At 43.5% G+C, this 16,821-nt stretch overlaps 1 protein-coding gene across 1 annotated transcript; it reads left to right on the plus strand.

Annotated features, from left to right (window-relative positions):
* The first annotated feature begins 663 nt into the window (after positions 1–663).
* LOC117451627 (sphingosine kinase 1-like) lies at positions 664–16,588 on the plus strand. The gene is made up of 5 exons (XM_034090026.1): positions 664–1,084; positions 9,729–9,878; positions 12,952–13,046; positions 13,884–13,999; positions 15,143–16,588. The coding sequence occupies exons 1-5, from the start codon at positions 664–666 to the stop codon at positions 16,050–16,052; spliced, it is 1,692 nt and encodes a 563-aa protein (XP_033945917.1). The 3' UTR covers positions 16,053–16,588.
* Positions 16,589–16,821: the final 233 nt, after the last annotated feature.

The following is a 16,821-nucleotide window of genomic DNA, read 5'->3' on the forward strand; positions in this document are numbered from 1 at the left end:
GACTTATTTTGTAAGGGAAAACAACATTTGCATTGCCTGAGCAAGGAATACATCTGTATTGGTCAATATAACCAATAGTTTAATTTGTAATTCATCAATTCATTATGTGTGCCTTTTTGGTGGAGTGTTCAGAACTTCTTAGTTGTAGTAGGCTTGAAAATTGACAATGTTTGTTTGCTCAAAATATTCTATTCGATCTGGTTTCCTGTATATTTCCACGGGATCCACATGCTCTTGGACTATTATCTCTGTATAGCATGTGTCTTGTTCTATTCTTATTGCTGTTAATCTTGGCACAACTTCTGAAATATACTCAACCATATATTGCTTCCCATTGCTCTGTCATGTCAAACAAATATTGATTTCACAGAAATTAGCATTTTTTAAGCCTAGTTTTTAATATTTGTTTATCTGCATTTGTATCATGTCTGTGCACCAATACGCCAAAGCAAATACAAACCTGCTTGACAATAACCCTGATGCACGACAGTCAGCTGTGCTCCTCCTGCTCCATCACTGCCATTCCTCCTCCAGTCACTAGGGAGAGACTGTGGACTGGGGAAGCTGCTGCTGTCAGTCAGAGGGTCCCAAAGCAGGCTGAGAGGAGTCTGCACCGCCATCCGCACACCGGCCTGCGGGACGCTCTCTCCGAGTCCACCCGGGATGGAGAAAGACGAAGCGGACCCATCCCGCCAGAGGAACGGGGCGGTGGGCGTGCTGTACGGGGAGTTCACGGACCCGCTCGACGACAGGGTCCGGTACTCGGTGAGCCTCACGGAGAGCGTCCTCAACGTGCAGAGGATCTGCTCCTCACCCGGCCGGAGCAAGGTGCTGTTTAACTTGACAGACTGTGTGGGCTGCCGGGCGTACAGAGGGCCGGACAGCGCGGACGTCGGCGCCTACTTTGCAGCCTATTTCTACCCGTTCAAGAGGCGCTGGATGAGCGCCGGAGTGGCCCGGCAGAGAGTGGAGCAGGGCTTTCGGGTGGCGCTGGTCCAGGACCCGCTCGCTAACCTCCAGGAGGCGGAGAGGTGGGCTCGGGCCATCAGAGATGCCTCCGTGCTGCAGGCTCCCCGGAGAGAAGGTGAGCACTGTGGGGACCGTGGGTCAGTGAGCAGCGTGGAAATTAACATCAACTGTATATTACAAATACTAGACCTATGTGTTACAACAGAGAAACATGTAGTTTTTGTTCATCTTAAGCATTAGGCATCTTAAGCAATAGACATCTTGAGCATTAGGCTCCTCCAGTGCAACACAATACTTAGAAATAAGGAAGTCAAAGTGTGCAAATATAAAAACAATGCAAGTAGAGTCAATAGAGTAAAATGCAGGGATAACAAAAAGTATTCTGTGTACATAAGATAGATATAGTCAAATCATGTAAAGTGAAATACTGTAAAGTAGAATAATGTTATACTCTTAATACATAATGTGGAAATGTGAATTAAACACAGATAAACACACACACACACACACACACACACACACACACACACACACACACACACACACACACACACACACACACACACACACACACACACACACACACACACACACACACTATCAGAAGCTTATGCGAGTACGAGCTCAGGAGTTTAACAGTCTTGCTGCCTGAGGGATAAATCCCTGAATTGTATGAAACTTGGTCACAGTGGTATCCTATAAGACTATTCTGTAGGTTATCGTATTACTTTTTTTTACAAAATGCAACCACAGCTCAGCTTTCTATTGCAAGCAGGTTTGTCAGGAAGAATGTGCACATTCCATTATGCTCTCAATAACCTGCTCTACCTGCCGTGAAAGGTGATCCACCTGCCTGCCAGCAGCCCCTACAGCTGCCTTTATTAAACAGCCCGGGTGATGGTGGATGTGGAGCATGCTTTAAACACACACTCACACAACTGATCACTTAAACAGTTAGACTTTCCACTGATCCTGTCAGCAGAGAGTGTAGTTGTGCTCAGGCTTAATTATCCCCGCAGTTATTTCCCATTGAGGGATTCTTTGTTGACGGGTGGAGAAATCGCATCAAAACAAAGCCTGTTTTTCATCCTGCTTTTTCGAGCAGCTACGTCTAATTAGGTCTCAACATGTCTCGCAGACTGTCCTCAGGTTCTTTTGTCTTCCAGTCTCATTAGTGACGCCGTGCTCCATCCTGGTTATACAATGTGACCGTAATGAACATGAATACCATACGAGAAGTGTGTATGCAGCGAATTATCCCTATCAGTCCTTTGGGAGGAGGTGGTGGTGATGATACTCGCTGATGATGGAACAAAGCTGTTTCTGTCCAAAAAATTGTTCATCATTTGGGAGCAAACTCAGAATGTCGAGTTATATCATATCATTTTCACTCATATAGAAATATTTAACAGTGGGCATTTTCAAAGAGGGAAGCGGATATTTGACTTGACAGTGATTAATTTGGAATGTTGGTTTCAGAAGACGGAGTAGGAAGGAATAAGCCTCGAGCTGTACAAGCAGGTGAATACAGAGAGCTCCTGTGTGGAGAGGAACTGGTCTGCAGCCAGCACCAGTTTGGGTTTCATCCTTTATTTCATGCAGGCAGATGGTAACCTAAGAAGTATCTGGCGACCCCCCCTCCCCTCTGTCCCTGTCCTCTCACTGGACTCATCAAAGAGCTCCAGCTTGGGAGGTTTTCAAATCGCACATACTAATGAACCAGCTCATGGATCTAACAGAGCTCTAACATGTCCTCTCATCTTTTTTTGTGTGCCTCTTTTGAACAGCGTCTCGGCGAGGATGAGATCATATTATTATTTGATAAGCCTGTTTCAGTACACCACATCCAGGCCAGCCAATAATACAGTATTTAACGGAGAATGATATGTGATTTAACTGAGTAATGTTTTGGTAATAGATGCCTTGTTGGGGAGGATAAATGAAGGTCAGTCGGATTCACTAATCCCCTATTTGCCAACTAAGTTAATTGCGTGTCATCTCATCTGGTACTGCAGATGGAAAGGTTGGATTAAAAGTGTAATTGCAGCGCAAGATTGGAATTGTGTCTGGGAGGTGGTGCCCTGAGTATAAAGTGAGTGAACATGGAGTCTAACATGTAATTGTAACTCTACTTATTGATTGGTTGGGTTTGGTTGATTCCAACAATACTCTCACTGGGTTTTTGACTCTCACGGCAGGTTCATTGGAATGAATGAGCTGTTAATAATTAAGTGCTTATGATATAGTACCGCACTCGCTAATGGTCTGCTACAGTAGCCCCTGCTTAGAGGATCCACAGAGAGTTTGCATGCAAAGGAAGGAGATGATGGATACTCCCTTTGACTTTTGTCAACTAGTGTCTGCCTTCATTGCTACTGGCTGTTTCCTTTTCTGCTTTTCAAACAGCTGCTAGCAAGCCAGATAGAGATTTAAAGGTCCCATGCTTCCAAATATTTATAAAAGTTCTCAAATGAAGAGGAATCAGTCATTCAAATCAACGTAAAGGACTGTTTCCTTTGGTCGTCTTTAAAGGTCTCCTCGTGGTTGTGGTTGTGTGCCAGAATAACCGTTTATCCAGTTTTAAGACACATTTTAACAATATTGTTTTTTTAGATCTTCGTTTTTAACCTATATTTAAACCAGATTTAGTTTTAAGTCATTGGATGTCTGGATCTTAGGTTACCATAGAATAAGTAAAGAGAAAAAAAGTTTGCAAATATTTGTGTTAACTTAGCTTGAAGCCCTCCGGGGCAACTGTCATCCACCAAGCTGTGTTGGAGAAGCAACACATTTGATCAGTGCTTGGTATCAGTAATATCTGATACCGGTTAAAACCTTCCTGAACGATGAACCCTAAAGGAATCCTAACTGACGGGAATTTGACTGCATGCCAGAAATCTTGGCAATGATGCCAATAAAGATTGAAGATTGGAGATTGTAAATTTCATTGTAGATGATCTTGATTTCTCACAAACTTGTTGGTCTGGCCCCAGTGCACCCTTGATGTGAAAATTGCAAATTCTTACAAAGTATTCCACTAGCTAGCGACAAAAGCAGCCGCAGGGTCAGGTGTGTGTCGGTCAGTGTGATCTATCCTCCCTGAGGCTGAGCTGCCTCCTCAATGAAGGAGACAAGAGCAAGAGCTAAAAATGCCTCACCGTACGTCCGACCTCTAACCCCGCCCAACATCTCTTCCCCTCCGGAGCCTTCGTCTCCTGCTCTGTGACACACGGCTGAGATAGCCTGTCAACCCCCCCCCCCCCGCCCCGCCTGACCGCAGTCTGGTGATGCCTCAGTGGGCAGCTGTGTTTAAATCTCTCCGGCAAACTTTCACCCAACCTTGGAATGCAGCTTGTTTGCGGACACGTCAGTCTGGTTTGGATACGGTGCTACTTCTGCAGCTTCCACTGAATAGCTCACATATTTGTTGAATGGTGTCACGCTTCAACAGCTCCCACCTGTTCTTCTTTATGAGATGCGGAAGGTGCGCTGCATATTTATTTAGAACTTTTGAACAGCATGGTGAAACACTTTGTGGCACAGAGATGAGAGGTGTTCCTATCAGCTCTGCACTTGTCAGCCCTGTCACATTCAGGCTGCCTACATGTGTGAGTGTCTATCTGACTGTAGAATACTCACACTTCAGTGGAAGTTTGCTTGCCGGTGTGACTGTCAGGAACTGCCGCAGGTATCTCACTTCACGTCACGGACACATTTCCCATTCACCCACATACCCTGATTCTATCTTCCTGTCACACACGAACAGGCACTGCACAGGAGGAATGTCTGGGGAAAACACGTTTTTGGAGACGTGAATTGGGAGCACCACATAACAATAATGTTTCATACGTTTAGTGTTGAGCTGCCTTGATTTTGGGAGTTTTATTTAGTTGTAAAGCCAAAGACAGATTGTTTACACCAGTGGGTTCCAGACCCAGGGTTTTTATGACAAGTTCAGCTAAAGAGGGACTTTTATGATTCATACTTTTCCCGTTTGGTTTCCTTCTTATATTCATCTATGCATCAGGCAAGTCTGAAGGTAATACGCATTTATCAATGGGAAGACTCGACTTTATAGTACTTTTGCTTAATGGTATCTAGACTGCCATTTGATTACACAAAAACATAATCGTAAGTATGTATTGCTTGTATGAATGCATTTAAAACTTTTTTTTTTTTACAGTAGGTTACATACATTTATGGACCAGTAGTTGATGTAGTTGGCCATTATATTTCTGTCGATTAATGACTCAATCAATACTCTTAATGGAGTAGTTATTTTAGCTTTACTTTACATTATTTAAATACCGAAGGAAAGTAAAACCATGTCTTGAATTATGATTATGGTTCTTCATTATAATAAAAAGACTAAGGATCTATTAGAAATGCACCTTTTTTAGGCTATTAAATAAATCCCCTTGAAGCACAGGGGACTTTAGAGCAACCCATGGGTCTGAAGATGTAGCATGATAATCCAAATTAATTGCCATTTTTCTTTACTCCCTCATTCATAATTCTGTTTGAGTCATCAGAGTTTAGTGCTTTGAGTCAGAAACCTGGAGCCGTGCAGGGTATTGAAGGACAAATACAATATATTAAACCGGCCTTATTGAGGATATGCTATGTAGCTCAGCACACTTGAGTGCAAAACCTGTTTTCTAAAGGTCTTTTACCGTCAAAAGCCAGTTTCCACTATATTCTGGAAGTGCAGAGAGGACTCTTTGTGTCTGAAAGCTGCATTGTGCTCTGATACAAAACCCTGTGTTAGTGAATGGAGGCAGAGTTTGGCATGTGCCTGTGTGTTTTCACACTCCCTCCTCACCCTTCCTGGCTGGTTTACACTTTTTCTTTGGAAGATATTTTTGTACCTCTGCCGAGTCCCATCATCACGGGCCAAATGAGGTGGAGGGTGGTGAAAGCAGCATCAGTGCAGTGAAGGTCACAGGACTGGAAATTGATGCTAAGAAAGATATACAGAGTCACAAGGCTTCTGGCATCTTACTGTATCCATCTTAATTAATTTACATGATATATTACATTATATATGTTGTGCTTCTAATTGTGTCATCCTTATACCAAAGTCAGCATCACAAAAGAAGTCTGGTGGAAATGAATACTTATATACGTTTCTGTCCTCCACACATTGCATTTTGTGTCCTCTGACTCATCTTATGGTGTCCAGTGAGTCTGTGTCTGCTTTAAAGGGCATCAGCGGAAAAATCCAGCTCTGGGCAAAGCTTCTCTCCAAATGTATTTTAAAAAGCTGCAAACCATTTAAGTGGCAGCAACAGTTCAGTGGCTTAACCTGATCCTCCCACTTAAAAACAGATTTAAAAAGAATGGGAACTTTATCTAAGTTAAACACATAACTCAATACTCTTTAAAGAAGTCATGTAATTGCTATTAATGCATACGATACTTTGATAGGCCTTTATTTTAATTATATTTAGCAGGTGATATTCAACCACGACACAATGGCTTATACAATAAATAATATGCCTCTCTCCCCCCTCCTCACTTCAACGCGATATAACATTAGGAGAAATACTTTTATGAGCTAACTTCTGAGAGTTTAATACGAACACTTATTTGTATGGTACAGTAGCTACAGCTAGCATCTGATCGTCTTAGCTTATCATAAAGAGCAGAAACAGCTAGCCTAACTCTGTCTATCATTTGTTTTGTCCTTACAAAAACCAATGTGCAGAAACAACAATTTGCTAGTTCATTGGGGTTGTGGGTTAGGCTTATTCTTGACCGAGACCAGTAACTTCCTGGAGTCTCAGCTGTTTGACAGACAGCAGCTTTTAGTTTAGGCGAACCTGTTATTAGTGAGCTCTAGATGGATTTTATTGCCTTGATGAAGCTAGTGTTTTTCGTATTACGTTTCTTACTGCTAAGCTAAGCTATATAGCAACATGTCAAACTATTGATTTAACAGTAGTGCAAGTGACTTCCCATCTCCATGTTTCTTTTTTAACATCTTTGATTTACTTTTCTTATTTGTAATATGTCAATTGACCAAGTTGCGCTTCTCGAGCTAGATGCTACATTACCCCAGTGCTTCAAAGTATAGTCACTCCGTTAGCTACTCAGCGAGCAACAGTATGATTTTCTCATGGGGGATTGACAATATGTCACAGATTTGCTATTAATAATGGTTTGAAAGGCACCTGTATGTAAGGTGACCAGAAAAAAGGGAGACAATTCTGGTTCAATGTAATTCGAACATTTTAACTGTTGGATACAAACAGAAGGACAATATCTCATATGAGACTTCAAAGGTCTTTAATTTTGAAACTGCACATCAGAGTGATTAGATGGGGTCACCTGCTATCACCCTGAAGTGAAATAAGTCTTTGATAATTTGACAGTTTTTTATTTATTCTTGAAGGAAGATAGCCCATATATGAGACTACAAAGGTCTTTTATTTTGAAACTCTACATCAGATTTTCCAGATTCCCTCTGAGTGATTAGATGGGGTCACCTGCTATCACCCTGAAGTGAAATAAGTATTTGATACTGGATAGTTTTTGTTTTATTCTTATCTAAAAATAGAGGGATGATAGCTCATATATGAGACTTCAAAGGTCTTTTATTTTGAAACTCTACATCAGATTGTCCAGATTCTCTCTGAGTGACTAGATGGGGTCACCTGCTATCACCCTGAAGTGAAATAAGTATTTGATTGACTTCGAATGACTCTTTGATTATGGACAGTTTCCATTAAATAATAATCAAAATATAGATGGACAATAGATCTAATTTGAGATTTTAAACAGCATACATTTTAAATGGTGCTTCAGAAAGTAATGTTATTTTAGGAGTGTTGTGAGATGGTGTCAACATCAATTGAAATGAGTCACCCAGTGGAAATGTCAGATATGTCTTTTACATTACATTACATTGCATTTAGCTGACGCTTTTATCCAAAGCGACTTACAATAAGTACATTCGACCAGGAAGACACAACCTTGAGGAAAACAGAATCATATAAGAACATCAGGTTTCAAAGAGCCAATCGTTTCAAGTGCTGCTCAACTGGCTAAGCCAGTCCTTTATTAGTATATAAGTGCTCTGTTAGCAGTTCTTTGTTAGTCATTCTATCGCTCGAAGTGGAGTCGAAAGAAATGAGTTTTCAGTCTGCGCCGGAAGGTGTGTAAGCTTTCTGCGGTCCTGATTTCAATGGGGAGCTCATTCCACCATTTTGGAGCCAGGATAGCAAACCCACGTGTTTTTGCTGATGGGAACTTGGGTCCCCCTCGCAGCGAGGGTGCAGCGAGTCGTTTGGTTGATGCAGAGCGTAGTGCACGTGCTGGGGTGTACGGTTTAACCATGTCCTGGATGTAGGAAGGGCCAGATCCATTCGCAGCATGGTACGCAAGTACCAGTGTCTTGAAGTGGATTCTAGCAGTTACCGGAAGCCAGTGGAGGGAGCGGAGGAGCGGCGTGGTGTGGGAAAATTTTGGAAGGTTGAAGACCAGACGAGCCGCTGCATTCTGGATGAGCTGCAGAGGTCGGATGGCACATGCAGGTAAACCAGCCAGGAGGGAGTTGCAGTAGTCTAGGCGTGAGGTGACGAGAGCCTGGACCAGAACCTGCGTCGATTTCTGGGTCAGCTGTGGGCGTATCTTCCTGATGTTGAAAAGCGTGTATCTGCAGCAGCGGGTTGTAGCAGCGATGTTTGCAGTAAACGACAGGTTGTTATCTAGGATAACACCCAGATTCCTTGCAGTCTGAGTCGGGGAAACAACAGAGGGGCCAATGTTGATAGTTAGGTCAAGAGAGGGACAATCTTTTCCCGGAAGGAAAAGCACTTCAGTTTTGTCAAGGTTGAGCTTGAGATGATGAGCGGACATCCACTGAGAGATGTCAGCTAAACAAGCAGAGATGCGTGCGACGACCTGGGTCTCTGAGCGGGGAAAGGACAGAATTAATTGGGTGTCGTCAGCGTAGCAGTGGTATGAAAAACCATGCGGGCTAATGACAGATCCGAGCGAGTTTGTGTACAGGGAGAAGAGGAGAGGACCAAGAACAGAGCCCTGAGGGACCCCTGTCTTCATAACTGTATCCTTACATTTTACATTCACTCAGTTATAATGTGGTAGTTATACGTAGTATGTTTTAAATTAGTATTGATCACATTATATAGTACATATTTCTTAATTTAAGCTCCAGTATATATGAATATGTTTGGTGTGTTTTTTAGGTATATTTGTTTTTGACCGAGTAAACGCTTTTATTTTGAAGGCAGTTTTTACAGGCCTCTACTGTAATGCATAGGATATTCGCACACCGCAATCAGACCGCAATACAACGTGCGGGGTGGCTTGACTGTGTTTTCCGGAGTGGGGGCTGGCTTGACCGCAGTCTGTTCACCCAGTGTTTCCTGACATGAAACGTTTTATTTCACGTTGCTATGTGTTTTTAACGCATATTAAAAAACGTGGACATTTCCGGGGACAGTTTCAACCGGGGACAGGGTAATACAAACGGGGACTGTCCCCGGAAAACGGGGACGTCTGGTCACTCTACCTGTATGTCCTCTCCTTGAAGAAAGCAGCAAGTCACATTAACAGTAGGCATCTGAATGCTTTCATAGCCTCTGACTTTAGTCTTTCATGCTCTTTTATTTCCCTCAGGGACAAGGCTGTCCTTATACATGCTTTTGAATATTTGATCATGCATACAAAGACCTCCCCTTGTCTTCTTGCTTCATTTCTTCCAAGGCCTTTGCTCACTTCTCTCTCTGGCTCAGGTGCGGTGTATGCGGAGGTGCGTCGGCCCTGCAGAGTCATGATTCTGGTGAATCCTCACAGCGGCCGGGGCCAGGCTCTGCAGCTCTTCACCGGCCACGTGCAGGGCATGCTGACCGAGGCCGCTGTTCCCTACACGCTCGTCATCACAGGTCAGTAGTGTTCACACACATGCACATCTTTATTATTCATGTATTTAACCCGCGCTTTCTCAAAGTCACCCTGCCATGACAAAGGGATTACACCTTTAACCCCAGCGTGGGACAATTACGCTCAGAGCTCTCACACACACCCCCCAGGTGAAAAGCGTAAACATTTCAGTGAATACTTTATAGCAATTTTTTGTTTTCTGAAACTCTATACTGAAAGTGAAAAAAATAAGCATTGTTTTGTAAAATATGCTTCATTTGAATAGATCTCCAGAAAATAAATCTGCAAGTTCCTGTTTCATTGTGTTGACATATTAGAGTCAAATGTTATATTAATAAGACTATTAATGATATGAACAAACCACTGTCTACAAATCCTCAACATTTAGATAAGAGTCAAACTGGAAAGTTGTGTTCAATTGATAAGTGCTACTAAAGTGGAGATTTTTTCGCTCAACAGCCATTACAAATATGTATCATAAAAGTCGATACACATTATCGAATGCTATCTGTTGGTGCATTTAGAAGAGACATACAGACCCAAATAGACAAAGTGTATCTCACATGATTTTTCCCCTTATCTAAAAAAAATACTTTATGAATGCAAATAGCCCATAATCTCAACATTGATCATTGGATGAAAACAACTGTTTTATCCTGTGGGTCATGTCCGCAGTAATGACTCTTACATGTCTAATATGTGTAATGTGTACTTGTAAAGCGCTTTGAGCACCTGTAAAAGCGCTCTAATAAAAAATGTAATGCATTATTATTATTATTATTATTATTATTTGCCTGTAGTGTCCTCCTTAAACTAACCTTCATGTTAGGTTATGATGCATTATTTGTGTCATACATTTACAGGCCACATCTGCAGGCACCCGAGCTCTGATGCACATCCAATCTCCATCAGTCGCCCCAGCTGCTCCACATTCTGTGAGAAATGCTGGTGGTTCTTTGTGACGTTAAACAGTGTGTTGGTTAAGGTCGTCAGAGATGCTGAACTTAAACTGACCCCCCTGAATACTAAGGATCAGAAACAAAGAAAAACAATGTTCAGCTTCATTTTCATGCACCTTTTACTCCAACCCCAGGATTTGACAGGTTAGAATTCGCTCACCCAGTGTCAGTTTGGCAGAGCATGAGCTGAATATCTGATATTTACCAAAGAGAGATTAAATATAACGGCCAAAAATAGGGAGAATCTGCGGTTGTTTATTTTACAAATTGAGTGCTGATGCGTATGCAGGCTCTTGTGCCGACTCCTGGGATTTAAAGAAAGGTCAGCAGCTGGATGGTGATGGAAAAAGGCGGAGTAATTAGTTACTGACGTTGACTTAGGGCGAGCAGAGGCCTAAGGAGGGGGGAAAAGATGGGTCGCTGAGGGCCTTCAGTGGTCAGATACCGTAGCCTGTGAGGAGCGACCATGAGTGGATTAACTGGCACAACCCACTTGTCCTGCACGCAGCTCCTTGATGAATGTATCACACAGCGTTTGCCCGAGGAAGGACACGTTCCAGTGGAGGCGCCTCTTGTGTCTGCATGTACCTTTTACATAGTGTATGAAGCATCCAGAGCACCAAGCTGCATCTTTACCCTGAATAACCTCAGAGGCAGCCGGTAGAGATGGAGGGAAATGGTAGATTGGACTGAAACTTACCTGAGATTTCTAGTCTTCACCAACAGTATTTATCGTCTTAACAGAGTGTAAATATCAGCCATAGTCTTTGCAGCTTAAAGAAGAATCAACAGTGGATATGATAATTGGATTACATGAAAACCAGGGCTGTGGAGTAGTGACAGACACACAACGGTATTGCGTAATTAAATAAATAAATGTAGTCTGTTACAGTTACTGAGAAAAAAGTAAATCACAGACAACAAACAATCATTCTTTTGCTTTATATATGTTTGCCTTCTTTTTGACACGCAGGTCAGCAAGGACCAATAAAAGCATTAAGGAGCTTTATCTATGTTCTCTTTTTACATCCATTGTCTCTACGCCCAGACACGCGTAATTAATTTGACAGTATGCCATAAAAATGTGAGTGTTTTCATTGGTTAGTTAGTTTGATTTGCGCCGCCTTTTGTCTGTCATGCCTGCAACCACCTCCGCCTTATGCGGAGGAATGCATTTCCTCCACATTCATTGACATTACTTTGACACAGGGTAACTAGCAATCTAAATCCTATTCCATTTCCAAAGTTATCTTCCCAACCACAAGCGGCCCCTGCCTTTAGGGTTTAGTCTGTGACCCCTTGAATAAGGAAGTAGCTGGGAAGCACAGCATCAACCCAAGCAGGTTAAAAGGGCTGAGTCAGCTGAGCCGAGCAGTTACTCCCTAACTGCCTCTGTCTGTCAACACAGCACTGCCTCGCTGCCTCCAGCCTCCACAGCAAACAAACGGCAGCAACAGAGGCCCGGGAGAGAGTAAAGGGGGGAGACAGGTAGAGGTTGAGCAAAGTGAGAGGAAAGTTGTTTTTATTTCTGTCCTGTACTCGATCGATACCTGAGCTAGAGCGGAAACATATATCCTTAGTGATGGCAGTGCGTCGATACTTGCTAACTTCTTTGCTGTCTGCCTTCCTGTCTCTGTCTTTCACTCTCTTCAAAGCTGACTTCCTCTACACACACTCACACATACACTCTGGGGAGTCTCGGTTGGTAGGACTGTAGACTTTAATGCTGGCAGGATGAGCCCCTGCAGGGACCCTCTCAAGGACGCCGCCAATGAATCTAGGCTGAACAAATAGCTCAGTTCTCCGCCGGCGCATTAACAAACACTCACATGCACGAACACACACACAAACACATGCATCCAGTCAATGCACATACACACGATATTTGTCAGTCCCAGATGTTTGCAGGGCGGCTCAGCTGCCTCTGAGCTGTTGAGTAGCCGCTGGTTGGGCTAATGTGATGTGTTTGGCCTTATACGGGGAAATGGAATCTCTTTTCCGCCTAATCTCCCTGATACCCCCCAGAGGCCGGCGATGAAGGCAGCTCGCCACTTTCTCTGCCATTGCCCTTGCTTTTATTGTTTGTCCTCTCTCTTGCTCTTGTTTCTTTCCTCAGAGCACCAGAACCATGCGCGGGAGCTGGTGAGGAAGGCCGACCTGTCGCAATGTGACGCTCTGGTTATCATGTCTGGAGACGGGCTGCTTTTTGAGGTGCTTTGACTCTACTGAGACTAATGTGATATGATAATCAATATAGAAGATGTAAAATGCCAGGATTGAAACACATGAAAAAAACAAGTTATTTGAAATACAAGACACATTGGTATCTTTATTCATTTATTTTCATTTACATATGATATTCGATGAATTTATTGTTGGATTGATAAAGTCTATACACGCTAGACAGTAAAATATAGCTAACAATTTAGCATTATACCTGCACAGTTTTTCATCTGTATTTGTACATTTTTTGGTAATTATTATTATTTAGTTTAGCATTTTTAGAACCCTTGTTGTATTTGTTTTTAATAATTATACACCATGGTCTAAGAGAAATTGTTATTCAATATTTCATGTAGAGATTGCAGAAGTAGATTTGTTCTTCTTTTTTTGGCTTCTACTTGTGCATTTCAAACCTGACAGTAAATCAATCAAATACAGAGGAAAATCATGAGCTCTCTTAGCCGTATTTTTTTTTCAGAATAGGCTTGGATTTATTATTTATTTATACTACAAAATAGCTCAGTGTCTGGGATTCCAGCACCTGCAATCTCTGCCATCTTTAATAATAACGTTTTAAGTCTTACATTTTCTTCTAATGATGGCTTATGTTTCTTTTACTGTTGACGTACAATATCTTTAGTGATGATAATGTTTATTTATTATAATTAGGAATTTATTATTCTTGAGTCCAGATGGTTCCCATTAATTATTTTACTTGACACAAAACAACTGTAGCTCTCAAAGAAACACCTTTAATCTTATCACACACGGACTCTACTTTCCATTAGGCTCATGATATGTTTCTGTTTGTTCTTGTTCATCCAGGTGATAAATGGCCTGATGGAGCGGGAGGACTGGCAGGAGGCCATCCAGACCCCTCTGGGTATTCTGCCAGGTGGCTCCGGCAACGCCCTGGCTGCCTCTGTCCACCACTACTCACAGTGAGTCAGTCCGTTAATGAGTCATTTAAATGCATGGACCCAGAGTGCAGGAGAACAACCACACTCTGCCTTAAAGAAAGAACGATTTATCTCCTTTCGCTGTAATTATGCCAAAGGCTGACTGGGCACATCACCTCTCAGGAGGGAGGAGAGACAGCGGAGCAAAAACTGGAACTGCTTCGCTGTGCAACAGAGGTCATTCCAGGCCGCTGATAACTCTCAAAGGAATGATGTAATGGGTTTAAAAACGTCCACATTATGAGCGATTATATTCCAGAATACAGCGGTGGAACCAGTTGTGGTCCAGGTTTTCATCTCCATCTGCTGGTTGGCAGTGGGCACAACGTCAATTAAAAAAACTATACAGTATCTATCACCTTGAGGTGTTTACTTATGCTGCTCTACAGGGTGCAGGTGTGGGCAGAATTTAAACATTACTGTGGTCATGTGTCCCGATTATTGTCACAGAAATAGTTACTGAAAACTAGTTGGGTACTATTCACTTTTGAACCAATATCATTAGCCAACAGTTTCTCCAAGGTACTGAAAATGTGTAACAGACATAACATGATAAAGTACTCGGCAAATCCAACTAATAATTTGGTCGGTACCCACGAAAGTTTGGTTCCCAACCCCAGTGATTACACATTTACATGATGTTTGGTTCTGCCAATCTAATAGCGTCTGGTAATATCTTTATGGTATTGGTGTGGCAATCCGATATTTGGGACAATATTTCCTTTTCTAGGCGCTGTTTGTTGATAACAGTCCACTTAGCATATTAATATATGAGAATGGAGTTGGAGTTGAGAGACAAAGCCTAGGATGGGATCCGAAATATCCAGGTTGAAGCTTATTTTAAGCTTATTATATGCTAAATTCTCGATCGAAGATAGGCGATGGACTTTTAGATTGCATTTCGGCCAATGCGTTCCACACAGACTGTTAAACAGCAATCCACCAGAGTCTACTCAAACTTGATTGGACAATACTTCTTAGACTACAAATGGAAACTATAGTGCTTCTGACGGAATCTTCGAAAATCCCTTTGACTGAAAATTCTGCAATTCTGCAAAAACAATTTATCGTGATTATTGTCTTACGGATTGTTTCTAACTCTTGATGTTTGTAACCATCTCTCAGGTCGCCTCCAGCTTGGAACGAGGAGCTTCTGCTGAGCTGTGGCTTCATGCTGTGCAAAGGTCTTGTTGGCTCCATGGACCTGGTGTCGATCCACCTGGCCTCTAGACAGCGCCTCTTCTCCTTCCTGTCCCTGGCCTGGGGTTTCGTGGCCGACGTCGACATCGAGAGCGAGAAGTACCGCCACGTCGGAGCCATTCGCTTCCTGATGGGCACCCTGGTGCGCCTGGCCTCCCTCAGAGTCTACCAGGGCAGGTTGGCGTATCTTCCAGTTAAAGAGGCGCCAACACTTCCAAAAGGGAGCATCAAGTCTAACCAGCCTCCCTCCACCCCTCAGCATCAGTCGCTCTGCTCCTCCCTTCCCTGCCAACTCATCCCCAACACCTCTCCGAACCAAAACTCTCGACACAATCACAACAGCACAAATTCCAACCACAACACCCTCACCAACTCCTCCAACAACGCTATCACCACCAAGAGACCGGAGACTCAGAGCGACGGAAAGACCAGAGCACCGGAGGACTCTCTTCTCCCCGGGCTCGATCAGCCGATACCAGACAGCTGGACGGTCGTCAAGGAGGAGGACTTTGTCTTGGTGCTGGCTATTTACCAGTCCCACCTGGCCGAGGATCTGTGGACAGCGCCGGGGGCGATGGCGGACGACGGGGTGATTCATCTGTTCTATGTGACAGCAGGAATCTCCCGTCCAGCCCTCTTGCGGCTGTTCCTCGCCATGGAGAAGGGCGGCCACTTGGCGTGCGGCTGCCCCCACCTGGTGTATGAGAAGGTGAAGGCCCTGCGGCTGGAGCCCGTCTCGCCACAAGGCATGATCACTGTGGACGGGGAGATGGTGGAGTACGGGCCAGTTCAGGCTCAAATCCACCCAGGACTGGCCAAATTCATTTGTGGATGAACTGAGATTATCTTGATCTTTTTCTGCCTGTAGAACTTTTTAGTCTGGCCTTTTATACTCAGTGCCAATTCCTCTCTGTATGCTGTGTTTTCAGAAGTGCCAAAGACATTTTATCAGCCTCTGGAAATTCCTCTATTTTTCTACAGAAGTAACTCGTCCTATTTTTATGAACCCCCTCCCGTCCCCTCTTTCTGGCAATGTTTGATTCAGGGTCAAAGCCATGTATGGTTGTTCTGGCTGCTGGCTGGTCCCAGCTTAGACAAACGGTTAGAAATTGTGTGAGTGTTCATCACCAATGGAGATCTTTATGTATGTGTGTGTGCACTCATGTGTGTGTATGTGTGAGATTGTGCATGAGGAGCTTTGGCACATAGCGGTGCAGGGGCAGAGGAGTGCATTGTGCATTCTGCTGTCGGTCCTCATAAGCATTGAACATGTGAAGAGAAGCACATTTCCCCGTCCTGGGAGGCTCGCGGAGTAGCCACGCCCCCTGTTCCACTGTGCTACCCCAGGCCGACAATCTCCCTCCTGGGCAAACCGCTCTGACAGCCCCCCCCTCCTCTTCCACCACCCCCCTTAGCCTGGTAAAGTGGAGCTTTCTTACTAAGGAGATATTATAAATCCCCCAGGGATTTGATGTTGAAAAATCTTTAATCTTTGCATAGCTTATATTACTCAAACAATTGCAAAACCAGTCACACACACACACGACATTAGAAGGTGGAGCAGAAAAAAACATGGCCAGCTGTGGTTACACCTCCACTTCCTG

Source organism: Pseudochaenichthys georgianus, chromosome 8, assembly GCF_902827115.2.
Source record: "Pseudochaenichthys georgianus chromosome 8, fPseGeo1.2, whole genome shotgun sequence".
NCBI classification, from domain to species: domain Eukaryota; kingdom Metazoa; phylum Chordata; class Actinopteri; order Perciformes; family Channichthyidae; genus Pseudochaenichthys; species Pseudochaenichthys georgianus.